The sequence below is a fragment of the Lissotriton helveticus genome, chromosome 4_1 (assembly GCF_964261635.1).
Source record: "Lissotriton helveticus chromosome 4_1, aLisHel1.1, whole genome shotgun sequence".
Taxonomy (NCBI): domain Eukaryota; kingdom Metazoa; phylum Chordata; class Amphibia; order Caudata; family Salamandridae; genus Lissotriton; species Lissotriton helveticus.
The window spans coordinates 716060543-716082157 of NC_136063.1; the positions used below are offsets into that span (position 1 = coordinate 716060543).

Below are 21615 nucleotides of genomic sequence, written 5' to 3' on the forward strand. Positions count from 1 at the left end.
ACCTTAACTATGGAGTCATAATGTCGGACTCCCTGCTAACATAGAGTTAAATTCACAAAAAGTAGCACAGGTTCTTTGATAGGTTTTCTCCTACGTTTGAAGTAAATTCAGAGGTTTCCTTGTATATTCCTGGGAATGTGCAACACTCACAGGGTTCAAATATACTCTTGAAAAACATCCGCAATCTCCAGCTTACGCTCTCAAAAATAAGTTTGAGTACATCTTTGTAAAATCTTGTTTTTTGAACATGGCTTTACACTCGTAAAAATGCTTTTTTTTTTGTGTAAAGTGAATTTCAACTCTCAAATTGCTTTGAGAATCATGTCGACAGTCTGTCTTTCTTTTGATTGCCATATTCAACTGAATATGGGTCTTTAGCATGTTAAAAGTAAGAGTATAGTGTTAACCTCCACATAATTTCTGCAAATGAAAAAATTCCACAGGAACAAAGTGATGTAGAACAGTATGCACTCACCCTTCAGACACCTGTTTCACATACTGCCTCTTTCCTTCTGTATTTTTGTTAAATAGAAAGCAGGCGACGAGGTTGAAATAATACTCCTGGGAAATAAATGTGACAAAGAACACAAACGAGTTATACAAAAAGAAAAAGGAGAAAGGGTATGTATGCATTTGAGATGACTGATGTGATAATAGAGTATTGAGTAGTTTACCGCGTTTGTGCTTCTTACTCAAGAATGCGTCTTTTATAAGTGCAACCTATGTGTTCTGTCTGGCTACTCTAATATTGTTCTGAAGATCCGAATAGGTTCCTTACCTGCTGCAAAAATGAACTCTTAGGCTTTGGGTCCTTCCTTTGTGCATGATGTCTACGTCAGTTGCTAGCTGCTAAATGTAATACTGAATAGCGAGGATATCATTTTCGTAAGAGAAGAATATAATGCACAAAATATTGAAGACCAAAATATCGAAATGTAAGTGTATATAGAGGAAGCATAGATTTATAATTCCTAAGTCCACATCTACACACCTTGAAGATATATATATTATCAAGGTACAAATATGCGGGATAGCTATAGAAAATCTTTACTTACTTACCTTTTGATCTTTGGTTTCGATATTTTGTCCACCATATTCTTATGCTTCGATATTCCATTTGCAATTTTCAGGGTACACACCCTAGAAGCTGAATACGGAATGTGTAAGGTGAAAATATGTATAGTGAACTGCACAACCACTGAAACAGAGGTCTACGGTGCGCATTGGGACACATACACCATTAACGATAATGTGAATTATAAAACTATAATATCCAGAATGCAAAGTGATTAAAAACCAGGACTGGGTAAAGGTGTCTGCATGACACAGGAGCACTCGGCAGCGATGGTAATGTGCAAGCAAAGAAAGAAGCACTCATTTTGCAAACAAATGTGAGCTGCTGACAAATATTATGATCTGGAGCTGTTAGATGAGGATTGATAGTATGTTTGCCGAAGAACCAATGTGAAACAGTAGCATGCGTTTATTTAACTGATGCCATAATTATTTGTGAAAAAGAGAACAGCGAAATGCTTTTCAGCCCGGGGATCACTACCTTCTTCTAGAACAATATTCATTCCATTGGTGATAACCGCGAATACAGTAAATACTGCATTCAACTGACAATTTCCTTTGATTTAAAATAGATGGTCCTTGAGGCTGTAGATTTCTTTTATGTTCTTTTATTGTAAACATGAGGTATTTTCACGAGCCCCGATTTTTGAGTCAGGTACATAAACACAAAAGATTTCTCGTTTTTTTCTGGAAGGAGTGACACTCCATGTATCCACAAACACATTCAGAGGGTGCCACATGTTAGGGGCCATTGAACCGAGCATTAAAACTAAAGTGAAAGATTCTCATTGCAGCAGATGGTGCAGTCAGAATATCGAGTACAAAATATTGAGTTGCACAAATATCGAGTAATTAATATTGTGGGTCAGGAATATTGACAGCAAGATTATCGAGGTCAGGAATATCGACCTAAGGTAAGAAATATCTTTTTTTTTTAAATAGCGAAGTGTTTAATATTGTTTGCAAAAATATAGTTAAAAATATCGGTTTTCATTATGTATTTTAGTATATATTTCATATGTATGTGATGTATGTTTTGTTGTAAAAGATTTGCATGTATTTTTAATATATGTGTTAAACTTTTAGTAGTTCTTTTTTTTATTTTTATTTTTATTTTGCGCTTTTAGTACCGTAGCAGGTTGTGGATTTATAGGGGAATAGGGTGGGAAGTAATCATATTATATTAAATGTATTTTCTTTTTTAATTAGAATTTTGCATTTTTAGTTCTGGTACGGGTTGTGGGTTTATAGGGGAATAGGGTTGGAAGTAATTTAATAATATTACATTTATTAATTGTTTTTTATTTTATTTTTGCATTGTTTAGTTCCTTAGCGGGTTGTGGGTTTATAGGGGTAGAGGGTGGGAAGTAATGTAATTATATTTATATTTGTGATTCATTTTTATTTATTAGTATTTGTTTAATTGAGATGTTATAGTGTGAAATGTGTAAATGAATTTATTAATAATTAAAGAATTGGTTGTTAATAATTTTACTTAATTAATTGGTAATTAATTATGGTAATTTTGTAATTATTTTAGGTGTGTTGTGGGGTTTATGGGTGTAAATTGTGGGAAGAAATGTATTTTTTAATTATTAATTAATAATTGGTTCTTAATTAATTTGAATACATTCATTTGTAATTAAATGTGGTATATCTGTAATTAATTATATTTGTGTGTGGTAGTTTTTATAAGTGTAAAGGGTAAGAAGGGTGGGAAGTAAATTATTTTTAATTGATGAATTGATAATTAGTTAAGTAAATAATTAATTGGTAAGTAATTATGCTAATTGTGTAATTCATTTTATGTGTGTGTTGTGTTTATAGGAGAAAAGGGTGGGAAGTAATTTGTGCTTAATATATAGTTGTTATTGTTAATTATTTGATATTTATTCTGGGTAAATGTTTATTTTTTTGTATTTTGTTTCTACTTTTAAAAGGTGGGTATTAAATAACATTTTGGTTATTAAACAGTTGTTAATAGTAATAGTTTTTCTTTAAAAAATAATATAAAATTGTGTTTTATTATTGTATAGTTTAAATTAGGTGTCTGTTGTGGATATTAGAGTGTTAAATATTGTGTACTCGAAGTGTATTTGTATTTATTTTTATTAATAAGATTTAGGGGTAGATTCCGATTTGGGAAACAAATCCATACGACGATTCATATTCGTAGCCGTTTCCGTATGAATCGTACGAATCCGTCTGAATCGCGTAGTACGATCCGTTGGGAGAAATTACGTCCGAATCATTGCAAACCATACGAAAATGAAGGGTAAATCCGTACGACATCGACACGCACAGTGATCCGTACGATTCGTAAAAATGCAGTACGACCTGCCAAGTACGATCCGCACCGGGGAATGAGTACGCGATCCGTACGGTAAACGTCGCGTATGAGTAATTCGCACAGAGGGCAACACTATCACATACACCGTACCCCTAAAATCAAGGGGTGTACGCATGGGGTGTACGCACCGGAAACCTACGACCGTGGGGTGTACGAACCGTACCCCTACGGTCCGTACACCTAAGATCATGGGGTGTTCGCACGGTGACATACGCACCGTACTCCTGAAATCCAGGGGTGTACGCACCATACCCCGATGCACCGTACCCCTGCAATCATGGGGTGTACGCACCGTACCCGGAAGGGTCCGTTTCGTACGGATTTCGAGGCGAAATCTGCTTTTACGGTCGTTTTAAGCTCCCGTAGAAAGAGTCGTACGGAGTGTTGTCGATACGATTCGTACTTGCTGGGTCGGAAAATGCAGCTTCTATCCATACGGACATCGCGTACTGCGCGTTCCGAATGCGATTCGTACGGATTAGTGAGTTGTACGGTCTTCGGTACGATTCGTACGGAGAACTGCTTTGGGTACACATCGTACTACATCGTACGTACGGGTACGGTTCTGCATACGATTCGTACGGGAAAAAAGCTCCGTACGGCTATTTCGGAGGGCATTTTACCGAATCGGAACCGTCCCCTTCATGTATTAATTATGTTAATTATGGAAATGTAATTAAAAATGTTGGAGTGTTTTGTTATTGGTGTGGTGTTATAGGGTATGCAGTAAAATTACATTTTTGTTTTAAAAAATGTTTTTGTTTGTTAATATTTGCTACTTTTAAATTATTGTTTATACATGTATTTAATTATTTAATATATTTTTTGTTATGTAATTTATATCATAATGTGTTCTTTTTATATGTTCAATATATTGAAATTATATTTTTTAAATATATTGGGTTTTTTTCTTTTTATGACTTTTTAATGTTGTGATATTTTTTTTCAACTGTTTAAGTATTATTAGTAATTTTGACCCCTCCGCTATCCAACACTTTCCCTACTATTGCACTCACTGGAGTGTGAACAGTAATTTTTACCCCTCCGCTATCCAATACTTTCCCTACTATTGCAGTCACTGGAGTGGGAATAGTAATTTTTACCCCTCCGCTATCCAACACTTTCCCTACTGTTGCACTTTTTGGAGTGAGAATAGTAATTTTTACCCCTCCGCTATCCAACACTATCCCTACTGTTGCACTCTTTGGAGTGGGAATGGTCATTTGTTCCCTCACTCTCCAACATTTACACTACTTTTGCATTCACTGGACTGGGAATAGTAATTTTTACCCCTCCACTATCCAACACTTTCCCTACTGTTGCACTCACTGGAGTTGGAATAGGAAATGTAAGTGTTCTGCTATCTAACACTTTCCCTACTGTTGCACTTATTGTATAGGGAAATGTTAGTTTATTTTTTTTGTAATAGTTTCATGTTTTAATTTATTATAGAATGTTTTTATTTTAAATTATTGATATGTATATGAGTTTATTTGTTATATTTAGTTACAATGTATATTAAATGTAATTTATTTTGTTAAAAATATTACTATTTAACCCCTTGCGTGCTGATGACGGCCCCCAGCCGTCATGCACTACGGTGCTCGTGTGCTGATGAAGGCTGGGGGCCGTCATGAACCCGCCCACTTAGAAAAAGGGGTTAATATATTCAATATATATAATTCTATATTTTTTTTTATCAATATTTTTAACATCTATATTTCTTACCTCAATATTTTGGAGTCAATATTTTTGTACTTACCTGTTAAGATATGGGAGTGGATATTTGTTTCTCAATATTTTTTTCTCGATATTTAGAACATTGATGTTTGTGACATCGATGTTCTATCAGTGAACCCAGCAGATCACATTGAAAGGAGGATATCACCACTAAATATGGGGCTCAATCCGCAAAGCCATTTGCTCGTATAAGTTCACCCTACATACACCAATGCCCGAATTTGACTTCAAGAAATTCTTAAAATTGCCCTTACACTCCTAAATCCAGTTGCTCAATGCTCAATATTATCTGAGGATTGCACAGCATTGCTTATGAGTAAACTCTGCTTGTGGGTTAGGAATGGGCTCTCCAGGGCAGAGGAATTCTGGTAAGTTCTGGAACCTCCTGAAACACTGGATCTAGGGGATAGTCACAACCCTATTTCCAACTCATTCCCACCCCGGAAAAGGTGAGATTTACTCCTGATATGGGAGGAGTAAATCCTTTGAAATGTGTGAATGGGCTTGTAACCGGCAGTGGTTTATGTGAAGGACTGACCACAGGGGGAAATATTTCGGCTTGGACAAAAAAATGGAAAAATGCAATTACACAAATGAGAAGAGCTTTTCACAGTCAATACTGCACCCAATCTACAATGGTACATGTGAATAGCTCATTGCATAGTCAAAGGTTTGAATTTATTCAGATTGTTTCCAGATCTGTGCCTGGAACTATGGGCCTGATTATTATAGTGGTGAACCCGCCACTTGCAGCCTGCCGGTGGTGGGTTCACCGCCATCGTGCGGCCATTCTCCACCGCCAGATAAGAAGTGCTGGCAGACGGAAAGCCCGTCTGCCACGGGTCGGACATAGTCAAGCGTTATGATTGCCTGTCGGACCCGACCAGCATACCTAGAATGGTTGCGGTGCCTAGCAGGCACCGTCCAACACATTAGGATGCTGTATTGTGCCAGCCTTTGAATGGCGGTTCCCCCGCCATTCAAAGGTTGGCAGAGATTGACTTTGGGGGCCCGTTGTGGTCCCTCCTTGTGCAGGGGCAATGCAAATGTGCACTTGGGGGCACCTATGGTGCCCCCTACAGTTCCCTGCACCAGGTGGCAGGCACCGCGTGGTGCCTGCCACATAGTGCAGGGAAATGCACAACATGCATTGCTGCAGGTGCTGCAGCCAGCAGCATCCGCCGCAATGGTAAACATGCAAAATGCAATCGCCAAAGTGGCGGTCGCATTATAATTGTATGTGCAGGACTGCCGCCATATGGCCGGGTGGTCCCAATTCCCGTGACGATGGCGGACAGACTCAAGTCTGTCCGCCATCATAATCACCCCATGTGTCACTGGTTACCAGTCGTATGTTTGGAAAACTCAAAGGCCAATGCACAAAGGGACCTATGAGTATCTAAAGTAGTTCTGAGGTAGTGCCACTCCATGTACTCACAAATGCCTTTGTGAATTAATCCAGAACATCTAAAATGGTAATATTCTGGGACTGTTATACACATTTTGGGGGTCATTAGGATGTCCGCCCGCCATCCCATCGTGAAATGGGACCGCCCGCCATAAGGGCGGGGTCCCGTGGGGGCCATTAGCATGCGCCCGTCACCGTGGCAGGTGCATCCAGCATTCCTGACATTGTGGCGGGCGGTGCACTCAGCACCGCCCGCCACAATGCCAGGAAGGCATGTCATGCACTTCCATGCACAACATGGCAGGCACCGCGCGGTGCCTGCCATGTTGTGCATGGAACTGCAGGTACCGCCCATGTGCACCCCCCACCCCCGCAACGGGCCCCCACAAGCAATTCCTTCATGCCTTTCCAATGCCGCACCTATAGTAATATGGCTGGTGGTGTCTAACAGATACCTCCACCATATTAAACTCTTTTCCATCCGGTCAACTCGTTGACTGGGCGGAAAAGCGGCGGACGGTCTTTCCGTCCACCGCGGTCCTCCCGCCATAGTAATATGGCAGGGGGAAATGGGTGGCGGGCGGGGACAGATCTCGGGCGGATCACCACCGCCATGCGGGCGGTGGCAATCCGCCTAAGATCCTAATGGGCCCCTTAGTGTGAATAGAAAGGACAATGACCTCTTGCCAATTTTACTGATAGGGAGTTGAACGTTTCAGCACTGATTTACAAGGACATTCATGAGTATGTGAAGTAGAACTCTTCTACTATTGCTTTGCATACTCATGAATGCCCTGTTAGTTAGTCCCTTTCTGGGTTCCTCTGAAACCTGCACCCCTGAAAGGGTGTAAACCTGCAGGTGCAGAGGTTGACGTATTGGGGCAAATCTCTTAAGGTATTCTGAAGTATATTAAGTAGTACTCTTGTAGTACTCTTTCACATACTATTATATGCCTTTGTGAATTAGCTCCAAAACATCTTAAATGGAAATAAAATTGGAATATTCAGGAAAAATCCCAAAATCTATGGAATGTGAATATTCTTAGACTATTCTTCTACAATTAGCACAGACTGAATGAACTGTACCAGTTTTGCGCTTTTACCAATAGGGAGTTGGATGTTTTGGATCAGAATAATATATTCTTGGGAAGGTGAAGCAAAGAAATAGCTACTAAGACAAACTAAGTAGTGTTATAGCCATGCCTGACTCCAACTTGACTTTTCAATGAATAAGAAATCACTAAACAAAAAAACCCAGTGATTAAATGGCATACGGCAAAAGTATTTTAGCTAAACTCAATGTCATTCATGATGATTTCAGAACTCCCAAAGGGCCAATCGTAAAGCGTAAAAAAGCTGGACAGCAGCCCCGCCAAGAAAGATACTAGCATTGAAGCTCTTTGTTAATTATCTGACAACTGAGATGGAGTCCTATATGTACTTATTTATGTATTCAGTGACTGTGTTAGGAACAACATTCATACTAATGACTTGTTCAACGTGGAAGGAGAGAGGGCTATTGGAGGGCCCGTCAATTTATCATTTAGGGCTGCTGGTACCGTTTGAAATATTACAGTACCTGCAGTGCAACTAATTGAACACCTGATTAAAGGTACCACCCAATTCCACTTTTCCCTGGTGAATCCCAATTTGAGGATCCCACTTTGACCAATACCATCTTTTGTAATCTCCAGGAGGGGAAAGGGAGATGATCTGACAAGGCCACAAATGCTTCCCCATCTCAACTTCCTGATACCTTGGCATAGCAACTTTAGTTCAGATCCTGTTCAGCACAAAAGGAGACAATTTCCTCAGTTATGTTGCAGCATTCCTTGATCCACCTGTAAACCCTTCCTAGGCTTGGAGAAACCATTTGCCCTGACCACAAAAACAGTCATTACCCACTGAGGCCCTCCTTATGAGTTGGACAGATTTTTGTGAGCGGTTACTAGAGGGCTGGAATTCCTGATTCCATCTGGTATCCCATCTGGTTCTGGAACTTCCTCTTCATCCAGTCACAGCATGTTGATTGCCTTTGAATTGCCTGCAAAAAGTCAGATAAGAGTAGTACCTGAAGTTTTCACAGGGTATCAGACCACTTCTTCTCGTTTCCTATATGTTGGTATTGATGGCACAATAATTTAGTTAGCCTGTAATGTGGGCCTATACTTTCTTTTACACACAAAAGACGGCCAACGGATGATTAGGTTTGAACACTGCCCTTATCCAGTCCTTGATGAATAACTTCATACTTGGGCTATCAACCTTTTTGGGAATCCTTATTAAACCGACATAATTGCAACCTGGAGGGCCTTCTATATTTTCTATTGGTTTTGGAGAAGTAGGGAAACACTCACCAGTTGTTTCATAAGTGTTTCTGTTGTTTCACATCACTTGGACTGCCACAAGTCCATGTTCTTTTGTGCCAAGTCTTTCCAACACTCTTGTGACATCCACATGTAGCAGACTCAGCTCGACCATCACAGAGTATATTTTCCATTCAAGGGCTGTTCTTCAGCACAAGCCTCCGTTCTGTTGTGTCCACTCTTTCTGATATTTTCTTGAAATCTGCGTTCAGGAGATTTACCTTCACTTTCATAGAGTATATTTTCAGATGAAGGGCAGTTCTTCAGTTGACTGCTGCCAATAGCACCTCCCATTGGGAGGTATCTATCTATCTCTCTGTCTATCAATCTATCTATTTTAAAAGTATAACAGCTACTCAAAGAGTGTCTCGCCGCTAAAGCAGAATAAGATCCTGGCTGGTCTGGGATTAGAATGCAAGTCTAAAGAGCCAGGTTTTACGATGGCACTGAAAGGCCTGAATATCCACTATGGCCGGGAGCTGCTGCCATAGGACGTTCCAATCCCTAGCTGCAAGGTAGGAGTAGGAGCTGCTGAGCCATTTTTTCCTTTTGGTTTTGGGAACCACGACGAACAGAGAACTAGAGGAACAAAGTCATCTCGATGGATGGCCTTGGAACATTTTGGCTGGAGCTGGGGCTGCCCTCAGACCTTCATCTCCTTTGTCTACTTGAGTTTCTAGAGGAATACATATTTGTCTAATCAATTTCTTTGCTTTTGTTGGTATGCACACCTGTTTCTACCCATGATTAACTGAAGAAGGATTCAAAACATTCAACTCTCTTTCAAAGAGAGACTGATCTTCACTTCTGTTATCTCATCATGGTACAGGGTGATCTCCTTTATCTTAATTTCACCAACGCAGGCCCACTGGAGTAGTCCCTGGTGTGAGCACCACAACACAGGTCAGGACTCATAAATGGCAGAATAAATCATGCATCATTTTACAAGTTATACTCTTCAGCCTCATACAAGATATGAACAGAGCATTTAAGTGGAAGACAATGTGGGACTCTAGAAATGGCGTTCTCTCTCCTCATTAAACCCCTCTAAACAATCTCAAGTTAGCCATACCCACACCTTTGGGATCAGAATCACTTGACCTGTATAACAGTCATATTCTTTTTAAACCTACTCACTCTATTTCAGAAGCTGTTGCTTTGGGACTGGAACTCTTATAATATTGCTTCTTGCTCCACATTTGGCCATGCTCCTCCAACACACTGAGATTTCAGATCACCCTCTGCAGCACAGAAACATCTATGTACAACTAGTAGATGGCACCCTTATGACCGCAGATAAAGATGACTCCTGCCTCCTGATATTGTTGGACCTCTCAGCTTCATTTGACAACACCGATCATCCCACCCTCGTCCACACCTGAAGTCTTGAATGGGATTCGCTAAAAACATCATTCACTTTCACTTGTTCTTTTTATACATGTCCAATCAACACCATTTAATTGGCATGAAAACCTCCAGATCCCAGATGATCCTTATGACCTGCGGAGAACACCAGAGTGCCATCTTGTCCCTTGTCATGTTAAAACTATACTTGAGGCTCTCCTCACTGATAATAACATAAAATTCCCCAATATGACAATGATGCAGAACTCTGCTTGAAACTTTCCCCCAGTCAGGCATCCAATGCCTCAAAAATTGTTTGTATTACATCCATACATCTAGACCTGGATACACTTCACCTATCTGCACCTCACCACCCCCTGCTCCCCCCCCCCCCCCAGTAAGACAGAGTTCCTTGTATTTACTAAGAATAAAAGCAAGCCTAACCCTGGCTCAATGACAATGCCCTGGATAGATTCAAACCCCAACTTAACTTTCACTCTTGGCCAAGTCTCTTTGATTAATCCTCGACACAACCTTACCCTCAGGGAACACATTGCAAAGAAAACCAAACCATCCTGGTACCATCTCTCTATACTAAAGAAGGTAAAACCATCCCTACCAGAAAGTGATTTCAAAACTGCTGTTCAAGCCCTTGTAATTTTGCATCTTGATGCTGGCAGTGCCCTATTCCAGGGCCAAACTCTACACTGGTCTCCTTATAGGCTACACATCAGTTCATCTCATTCAGGACCTAAAGAAATATGATCATATCTCCCCATCCTGATGGAACTCCTCTGGCTCCCCCTGCTAGCGCTCACCATTTTCAAAACCAGCAGCATCATTTATAAAGCCAAAACAACCAGCACCCCGGTGCATCTTATTGACAGGTGCACCATGTCCATTTGGATCTCAGGACACACCTTCTGTCAGTGCAGCAGGTCTCTATATATTCAACAGATTGTCTAAAACAACATCCCTGCATCCATCAGGATTGCTCCAACCCTGCTCCAGTTTAGAAAATAGCTCAAGATGCACCTCCTTAAAGACCAATTCATGACAGTGCAGTGACAGTCTATTTGTGTTCCCAGAACCCAGTTACTACTCAAATCACTCATTGACTGTGTCTTGCCTTTTCATTGTAGAGCTCTTTGCTGCCTTTTGGCCAGGTGTGTTCTACACAAATACCACATGCACACACACAATAAAGTCATGCTTATGAGGACAGGGCTAGATGCTAATTCCTACACAAACAGAGGGCCCGTTCTGCTCTCGGCCGGAAGGGCTCTGAAGCGAATATGGTTTTACTTAAACCGTTCCGCAGCCCTTGTTTCCGACCGACTCGTTCTCAATTTCAAACAGCCAATTACGATGCCTGGAAACCTTTAGCGCTGACTGCGTCGTTTCCTGAAGGCATACAGAGAGATAGAGCCCTCTGGAGCCGAATCGTACAGCTCTGTGGAGTAGGTTTTCCAAGCGAGCAAGTACGATGAACAGCCTTTACGAGTCATTGTGCCCGATCAAAAAGGCTGCCGGAATCGGTATTTATGGGGCTCATATCAGGCCCCCTTTCACCCGGGGCCATTCCATATAATACCTGTGGGGGTACCCATTGGTCCCCCCCTTTCAGACCATGCACAGTGTAGCAGGCACCCCTTTCTTCAATGCGAGCCTGTTTACGTGTTCGGTACAGAGGCACCCATTGAAGTCAAAGTGAGTCCGACCGAATCGTAACCGGATGCATTCAAACACATCGTACTTGTACGGTCGGACTCCCCTGACACGAGTCGTACGGAAAGCATTCCGGACACGAGTCGTTCGGTTTGCTTTCCAAATGAGATCGAAATCAGGCCCAGAGTATTGAATTATTTGTAATGCGGCAATTACTAGTCTGCCTGCAATTCTCCCTTGAAAAATGTCTGCAGGTATAACCTGTCAAAATGTATCAGAGAAAACCCTGAGAAGAAAATTACAATCCATGAACTGGTGCAGTAACCACCTGTTTTGCTAAGTGATACGCCATTTTCCAAGTTTGAACTCGAAATAAGATATATATTTATCACATACAGTACATTCTGCTCTCCAAGGTACAGGTATTTGCTGAATGCTTTAAATGCTTCAACCCATTCTGGCCCACTCATAATCCAGACAGAGTAATCCTGTTATGTACTACTTTTGTTTGTATCGCTAGTTTATCTAGTAGGAATGACAAGATTGAACGTATCGGGTGGGTGTGTGGAAGGTGCAAGGTTATTGAGGTAGTTCAGTCTCTCCCCCGAAAGGACAGCACTCTGTGTTTTTCCTGTGTCATGCCCACTTGTATGCTGGGGAACACAGTGGGTCAACTTTACATCATTTTGTTGTGCTCCCTGTAGAAACATAGGAGACAAAACTCTTACCAGAAGAATGATTTTTATTACAGCATGGTGAGTCTGTTATTGTACATTTATTTTATAAACATTGTTTGTTTAAGCTGGATCTTCACTCACTTCTTCATATCCCCAGCTGTAGCATTGTCCTAGCATACACACACTTTACATGAACAGCAATGACTTGTGAAAATTCATGAAAGCTAGAAAAACATGAAGATTCTGATATCCACACTCCATGTTCTTCTGTGTATGAACTACAGTAAACAAGTATAACTGTAAATGCAACTTTAGTACGTTAAAAACATTTGGTTGGTGTTTGATAACAAAGATTCCTTTAAGTCTAGTGACTGCTTCTCTACGTCGTATGTAAGTGGTTCTCAAGCTTGTGACTTCTGGAGTCCCTCAATTAATCATTACTGGAACATGGGGACCCCCACAAACTCCCCCCCCCGAACCATTATTGCAATCTGGGGACCCCCACTGAGCCATGACTGCTAGCTCAGGGCCACAGGCTAACCATTGTCAATGATCTGAACCACAGAACAATGCAAAAAAAATACTGAAAAAAGGATTCAAAGCAAAAACAAATGATGACACATTCTATGTGCAAACACATATACAATAAAAAAATCCAATTTTTAATTTTAATATGAAGTTTGGAGCTTTTCAAAATTCTGTTGAGGCCCCTCATCAGCCATACTATATTCTGTTTGATGCACCTGCACTGCTCACACAAATCAATCTGCGGATACTAATTTAATTTTTAGTCTCCAGTTTCAAATTCCTACACATTTACAGTACATTTTTACATTTTCAATTGTACATTTAGCTTCTTTATTCATATACTCTTTATTATTCTGTTAATATTATTTAATTTTCTAAATAGTCGTGGAACCTCTGAGGAGGCTTCACAGATCACCAGGGGTCCCCAGAAGTCCCCCTACCACAGGTTCGGAACTACTGTCCTGTCATTTAACATGTCTTGTTTTACCAGATGTAGTTTGCAATGAAGTAAGCATGGCTGAATGTTTCTCTTCTTTTTCCCCAGCTTGCATGGGAGTATGGGATACCTTTTCTTGAGACCAGTGCCAAAGAAAATGAAAACATTGACAATGCATTTGTAATGTTGGCTAAAGCAATATTAACCAAGGTACAGTATATTAATTGAATTATTTTGTGGAGTGTGAATGAGGCCTCTAATTTGATACTACACCACTGTACATGCATGAAATAATAGGCAGGGTCCCTTGCATGATGTATTGTTGTGTTCCTCTGCCCTGAGTGCACAGCTGTGAGCATTTAGTGTCCTGTTTTTTTATTGGCCAGAGCAATACACTACTCTAGTGTGTGAGCAGATGCTTAAGTCTGTCCCTTGACTTGAGAGAGGTCCTGGCCCTGTCCTATGTCCCAGAAAGGTGCCTTCATTTGGATGAGAGTGGACTATTATCCCTGCCATTGGTTTTATAATGGCTGTTGTGGTGGCAGCAAGCCATGTGACTTTATTATTGTGTCTGGATATTTTGTTTTTGTGTCACTGGAGTGGTGCCTGCTGGCTCACTCATGAAAAGCTCTGCTTCTATGTGCTAACCCAGATCCTAGTGCTAAATCCCGAAGTGTATATTGTGCATATTTATGTATGTGACCTGTGTGGTACATGTTTGTGTATGAGGAAACCACAATACAGAGGTCTGGGTTCCATTTTGGAAGCCCCTGATCGTGAGCACTGAATAGAGGCAAAATGGTTTGCTCAAACAGAGCAACTAAATTGCTGGCATTTCTGAAGCAGGAGAGAGGAGACAAGGGTATTTTATAAATCCATTTAGGTCTATTTCCTGAGGGCTGCTTCTGATTAGACATCCTGTTGCACTGCCATTTGGTAGATGGTGGGATGAATGGTGGTACTGCAGTCTGTGTGGTGCACAGTGCAAGGAATCTTTTTGATTAGGCCTTCCTTTAGTCTCTTCCCTGATCACTGTTCTGGATGTATTTTGATAGGCTAGGTACAGAAAGCTCACACCTCTTTGTGCCTCTGTATGGGTACTCAAGGCTGGAGACTACCCTGATGTGAGAAACTTCACTGTAGTCAAAGGCTATGTCTGGAGAACAGGCTGGAGAGGTCAGTTGAAAGAACAACTAATCTAAACTGGTTTTTAAAGTGCTGACAGAGAATCCATATCTCCTGTCTGCTTTGACTTTATAAAAGTCGAAACCACTGATCCACTTGGTGTTCCAGATTTTCTTTTACTACAGAAGGGAGCTCTCTGCAGAGTACTCAGAGGACTGCTGTGTAACGAGAGCTTGTGTTTGTGTGACAGCGTCCAGAGGTGAGGAGACACCACCTAAAAACTTGCCTAGCTGAGGACCTGTACCCCTACCCCAAAGCACCAGGAAGCCAACCTGCCTGCTGAGAGAGGGAAGGAGCTTGGCAACCCTGCAGGAGTTTTCTGTCCTGGAAGTATCAATGGCAGTCAGACCCCAGTGTGTGGATCTACCAGGCCAAGGAAGACTGGAGAGGGGGACAGTCTCTTAAGGAGTGCAGTTCAGATTGGGAATTGCAAATCGACTGCAAACCACGCATCTGTGCAAGAAGACCTATTGGGGCTTGTTTTGCCATGTAAATCAAGAACTGTATGCATGGTAGTCATCTCCACAGAAACCCAGATCTTTGCAGTGGTGGGCGTTGACACCAAAAACCAAGAACTGTGCCCATGGTGGACATACTTACCGGAAGACAAACCGTGCCAATGGAGGTCGCCACCACCAAAACCAAGAGTGTGACATGGTAGTCACCACACTGCAAAAGTGTTTCTCAGAGCTAACATGCTGTTGTGACCTGTATGCTGTTCTTTGCTGGGTGATTCAGAAGCAGGTCCAATGCCTACCAAGGGCCCCCACCGAAGCCCAATACCTGACTTCGCCTAAGGAATCCAGGTAGCAGTTACCATTGTCCCATTCTGCTGCATCCTGCCCGGATCATGGGCTGGATCTGCTGTTGGCATCTCTCCTCCCAGAAGCAGGAGAGATTAGAGACGAGTGTTGTCAGTATCCTCTCATCTGCTGAAAGGACTCCAGGTGCTGTATTGTGGCGGGATTGTATCAAGAGGACTTTAATGAACTAAATTCAACTATTGTTGAACTGGGATATCTACACCTGAGCCTTGATTCAGGTTGCATATTACTCCGTATCCTAAAAGTGAACCTGCTTAGATTCCTAAGAGGGAGAATATGGGGGGGAGGGGAATGCAGTATTGCAAGGCGCAGTAGTCCAAGTGTCAGTGTTATCTTTGTACCGGATTCCATTGTGTGTGTGGTATTCCACTTTAAGTATGTGTATTAATGTACTTTTATTTCTAAGTAAAGCACTGGGTTGGACATTAAAAATTTGTACTGCTAGTTAGTCTCTGGGTTTGCACAACCCCACACTACCTCCCACAGAAGTCTGAGACAGTTCGCATTCGCTACTGCTGAGAGTCAAAGGCTTAAGGAGATGTACTTGGTCCAGTTTGCAGAACCATAGTAAAATGGGCCTTGTCATCACAGGTAAACGACCGCAGCCTCCATGGCTGGGACCCAGTAGCCCTTACTTGCCACATGGCTCCCCGATCAGGGTCTAACAGATACCTCCTCAGAATTAAGCTTTTTTGTGTCATGGTATGCTTTTGCTTTTTATTTGGAATAATAGCTAGGAGTCATGAGAAAAAAGGCTTTTTCTTATCAGTGTTGGCATTGTAGAACATACATGAAAATATTAACATTGAGCCTCTTTAGATGTTAATGTGATTGGTTGACAGGAACACCTATTTGTTACAGTTCTACTAGATAGCAAGTCTATACTGGTATGATATATAGGAAGCAATGCATATCATTATTTACAGATCAACGCTAAGGTTTACAAAGCAGGCAAACAGTTACATATGACTTTAAATGTTAATATGAAGTTAATGCAAAGACTTTAGCTAAGGTTCTCGATGATCCATATAGAGGCACATATTTTAAAATAGATTGCCAGTCCACAAAACTCTTTTAGATGGACGGACATTACTAGTTGGAATTATCTATGCTGCTCTGGTTGGTAATTAGATGGTATCCCTCTTCCATGTCAGATTCCTTGTCCTTATTTCATTAAGAAAAATGTATGTCTAAGAATCAAGCAATCCAGATAGTAGTTTATTAGCACAACAGTGTTAAACAATGTAGGCGTAAAGCATTTGTAAGTTAAATTACATTTATTTGAAACTATTCCTACTTTATGACTTAAAAATGCAGTGATGCTGAAAGGACTAATAAATAAGTGGTGCATACTGCATAAATAAACAGCTGCATCTACAACCATATATTTCTAGGCTACTTACATATGCATAAAATAAATAATTATGTCTTAGGAAAGACATGCGTCTTTTCTGCAAAAATGTATACGTTAAGTTGAACTTAAACATTCTTCTTATTCAGATTTCTAATGGTGCTTGTAATTATTGTGGAATTTATTTCAAGCTATAACATCTCACAGGGTCTCATCTTTGTTGCTACTAAATGAAAATTATTATGTTATGTAAAGACTGAAACCTTGTTTGCCCATAAGGGTGAATTTGTAATGTGAAGTACAGCAACTATTGGTCCCAAGGAATTTAAAATGTTAGATTTGCTTCAGTGCCTTCAATGAGAATTACAGAAATAAATATTATTCCGTTTCTGAATAATCTCATCCCTTTCAGTTCATAGTTAACTCCATTCTTTGCTAATGCATGAACTTCAACAGAAAAATGTGTCGCCCATCTTTATTTCTCTTATTCTACTGTAACTAGACCTTTTGTGATTTCAGTTATGAGCCGCTCTGCTTCGCTTTTGAATTGTTCACTGTAAATATTCCTAGCTACCACGCATGGTGGAAAAACTAGTGTAAAATGTAATGGAGGCTTGTTCTTTAGGTTGATGCAGTCACGGCTCTATCATGCTTTGGCCATTCAGTCAATAATGGCTTTCTCTCCTCTTTCACTAGGGGTCTCTCTGGATCTTCTGCAGGGTTGAACAGTAAACATCATGTCATTTAGAATCTTTCAGCTTTGTCTGCACCTATAGGCATTCACAACATTTAAACGCATGTAGCCCCACTCATTTTTAGTGGAAAAAACACCGACCTAGTGATTTCAATGCAAATACTAAGTAATTGGGCATATTTCTACAGCTGGACTATTGTTTTACCACAGAGATATTCTATTGTTCTGGGCAGCAGGAGGATTGAAAAATATAATTTAGAACACTGCCAGTGTTCCTATAGCAAGCCCTTGATCCTAGAGAACATAATTACTTATTTATGACCAATTTTACCACCTTTTTTCTGATAATAGATTCAGGGGGTGCAACCCATACTCTAATCTCACACCCAGGATTTCCTATTTACTCAGTTCGCAGAAATTACCTTTTGCCGGAACTGAGGCTGTTCACTTTTCCTTTATCTAGTTACATCACCTTTATTTTTTTGCTTTCATATTCTTTGTTATTCTTTGTTATATGAAATGGTCATCAAGTTGCAGAGCATGTTTGATTAATCTCCGCTCCAATGTAGGTGCCCTTGTGTCTGTTCCGACTTGCTCACCAGGAGCAGCTCGTGTCAGGGTGAAGAGGTCAGGCAGGGGAGGGGATGGGTGTAGGTGGAGGACGACAGAGACCAATAAATAAACAAGAACTTGTCAGTCAGTCAGTCAAATCAACTTTATTCGGCTAGCTAAAGCCATAAAAGTACAACATAAAACATCTATAGACATAAGACATCGTATAAGCATCATTTGAATACATTACATTGCATATATTTGTATATTTAAAATCCATTAAAACTTCATACAAAAGGTAATAAAAACCAACCACAATCATGACTATTAGGTAACTTTGGATGATGATCCACATGGACATACCATCAGTCTTGTTCAGAATGATTAACTCTGCTTTATTCTATTCCTGTATCTAATTGCACCAATTAAAAAACTAGCTACCCCCAGGCAGACTACTGGTTAGCTTAACATTTGCAAGTAGACCAGAGCTGGCCTTACTTGCACAAAGTTTTGATCCCTTACCAGCGGGAGGATGTACCTTCTGCGTAGGTGATCATAATGGGAACAAAAGAGCATAATATGTAGAGTATCTTGCTCTGTGAAGTTGTCACATGTGTTCTTTATTACACCCGAATAAAGCTTATTATTGAATTGAATTGAATATTGATTTAAAATAACCTTTCGGAAAGGCCGGGAGCCAGGGTACCATATTTAAACGGAATCTTGTCAAAAAAAAAGAGATGATAAGCTTTGTTTATGTAGGTCAAGTATGGTTGCATCTGCTGCCCCAGGCTCAGTGTGACATACTTTCTCACCAAGGGCTTGATTAGTTAATTTTCCTCCCTTAAGCATTGACATCTATCTAAAAACTTCATCTTTACTGCTCTAACAGCGGGCTTAGTCAAAGGTGTAGGCAACGTAAACAGTTCCGGGCAACCTAACTTCTCCATTTGAACTGTAATATATTTAAGCCATGGGATGTTTAGTTTCTTATCCAATACTAAGCAATCCTGAATTATTAATTGGCTTAAGTTTGGGGTTGTTTGAGCTCAAATTCCCATCCAGCGGAGAAGTGGGGCAACTGCAATCAAGTCTGAGATAAAACCAGCTCCCAACTCCTCGTGTACGTTAAAAATGTAGGTAGATGCAGGGACAGAAAGTAGTGTACACATGAAAGTATTTTCTGCCACTTGTATTTCTGTCGTATCCTTGTAGCCCCAAATGTCACTACCATAGGTAGTCATCGGGATGCACTTAGCATTATAAATCTTTAAGATCGCAGGGAGCGGCTTAGAACTTATTCTTTTAGCGAAGTCTAATGTTTCCCTTGCCGCTTTAGCTAGAACATTCTTTTTGAGCGTGTATTGTGCACACCATGAGCGTTGATCATCAAAGAGCACCCCAAGATATGGGAAAGTAGACACCTTGGTTAGCTCAGTCTCCTTACAGTAAAATGTTGCTTTAGCTACCTTCCTAGAACCTATAGTCATTGCATGTGATTTTTTTAAAATTTGTAATCAAGTCCAAAGAATCCATAAAATCTATAAAACAGTTTAATAACAATTGCAGCCCTCTTGCAGTTCTGGATATTAAAACTGTGTCATCAGCATATAAAAGTGCCGGGATCATTTTTGCGCCTGCTCTCGATATATCTTTGCAACAATTTGTCAGGGAATGCCCTAGTTTGTTAATTTAAAGAGTGAATAACAGAGGCGCCAATATGCATCCCTGGGCACCCCTCTTTTGACCACCCAAGAATCAGTCATTCTGCCGTCTTTATTAAAGCGGACTGCCGCCGTGGTGTTATCATGAGGAGTCACCAGAAAACGTATCAGATCGGCGTCTAGCCCTGCTTCTTGAAGGACCAGCCATAGCTTGAACCTAATAACTAGATCAACGGCGGAGGAGAGGTCCATGAAGGCTAAGTGCAGATTTCCCCTCTCTGGCGATGGTATACTTTCCTATCACCAGGTGGAGGTTAAGGCACTGGTCCAAGGTCCCTCTCCCCTGTCTAAACCCATACTGCAGGTCCAATACAATATTGGAACTATCAAGCCAAGCTGTTATGCACTCCAAGATCGCTCTCCCCATAATTTTTGCCAAAGAATCAAGGAGCAAGATTGGCCTGTAACATGCTGTGTCATCCCTGGTACCTTTTTTAAAAATGGGGATGATCACCGCCTTTGCCCATGACTGTGGAAAACCAAACTTACAGGCTACATTAAAAACATAGGTTAAAACCATAGCCCAAAAATTGGGATCTACCTTGTAGGGGTCAGCCGGTACACCGTCGGGACTGGGTGCTTTACCTCCTGATGTCGAGGAAAAATAAAACAATAATAAAATGGATTTTCAGCCCGTTTTCTTATTGTTTTATTTTCCACATTTTTGAGTGCTGGCGGGGGGATGGGGGCCCCACAATAGCGGGGGGCTGCTGCTGTTTCTCATGTGCTTATTTTCTGATTAGTGTACGCATTATAAAATTGTAAGGCTTCTGTTCAGAATGCTAATTCATTCTTAACAGGCATTGGAAATGCCAATGGCTTTGACCTTTGAATGAAAGTGCCTTCTGTGTCACTGATGGGTTTAGGCCACCAGTAAGACGTCATATTTGTACTCTGTCTCTCATCTTTGCATTCATGCATCCATTTACCCATCTGCTGACTCATTATTACATTCACCCTCTGACACAACTGCAATAATACACACAAAACTCAACAACATATGCATAATAAATTTAAATATTACAAGTGGAAAAAAGAAAACCAGGTGGACATATGCTTGAAGAACAAAACTAAACATAGCAGCAGGCATCTGTCTCGCAGAGGTATTGGAAATAGTCTGTCGTTGTTTTAAAGTTCCAGCATGGCCGCCACATTCAGAATCAAAGTGTTGGCCATCTTGAAATGGTAAAATAATGATACTATGGGAAACAGCATTCCATAATTGTCTCCTGGTTTAGATGATGTAGGACATTCTGTGGGTGAAATGATGGGCAAGCAAGGGACCCGTTAGCTCTGTATGGAGAGCTGTGGTATCATCTTAAGTAATATAAAAAAAATATATATTAATCTATATGCTTTAATACAGACAAATAACAACCCACCCATAAATGCCACACACATTTTATGTATGCTTTTTACAATTAATATATCAGGTCTATTGTGTTCATAATAACTTTTCATAATAAACAGATCAGACCTATGGCATCGGAAATATATTTCCCTAGTGAACCAATAAGGGCTCTAGTTGTTATAATTGGCCTAGTTGTTATCATTGGTTGTCACTCTAACCAACTCAACCTACTATGTCAGTTATAAGCCTTCCCACATGACAAACATCTGGTATATCATAATAACATTGCAAATATGTACACTATGCAGTTGTCAATAATCCCCATGGTTTGTTTGGGTGGATC

At 40.7% G+C, this 21615-nt stretch overlaps 1 protein-coding gene across 1 annotated transcript in view; it reads left to right on the forward strand.

The window, feature by feature from the left end:
* LOC144828830 (ras-related protein Rab-10-like) overlaps positions 1-21615 on the forward strand; it is a 116284-nt gene that overhangs the window by 80995 nt on the left and 13674 nt on the right. Inside the window, exons 4-5 of the mRNA XM_078687357.1 lie at positions 532-621; positions 13700-13801. Of these exons, the coding sequence (XP_078543483.1) occupies positions 532-621; positions 13700-13801 (192 nt within the window). The remainder of the gene's footprint in view (positions 1-531; positions 622-13699; positions 13802-21615) is intronic.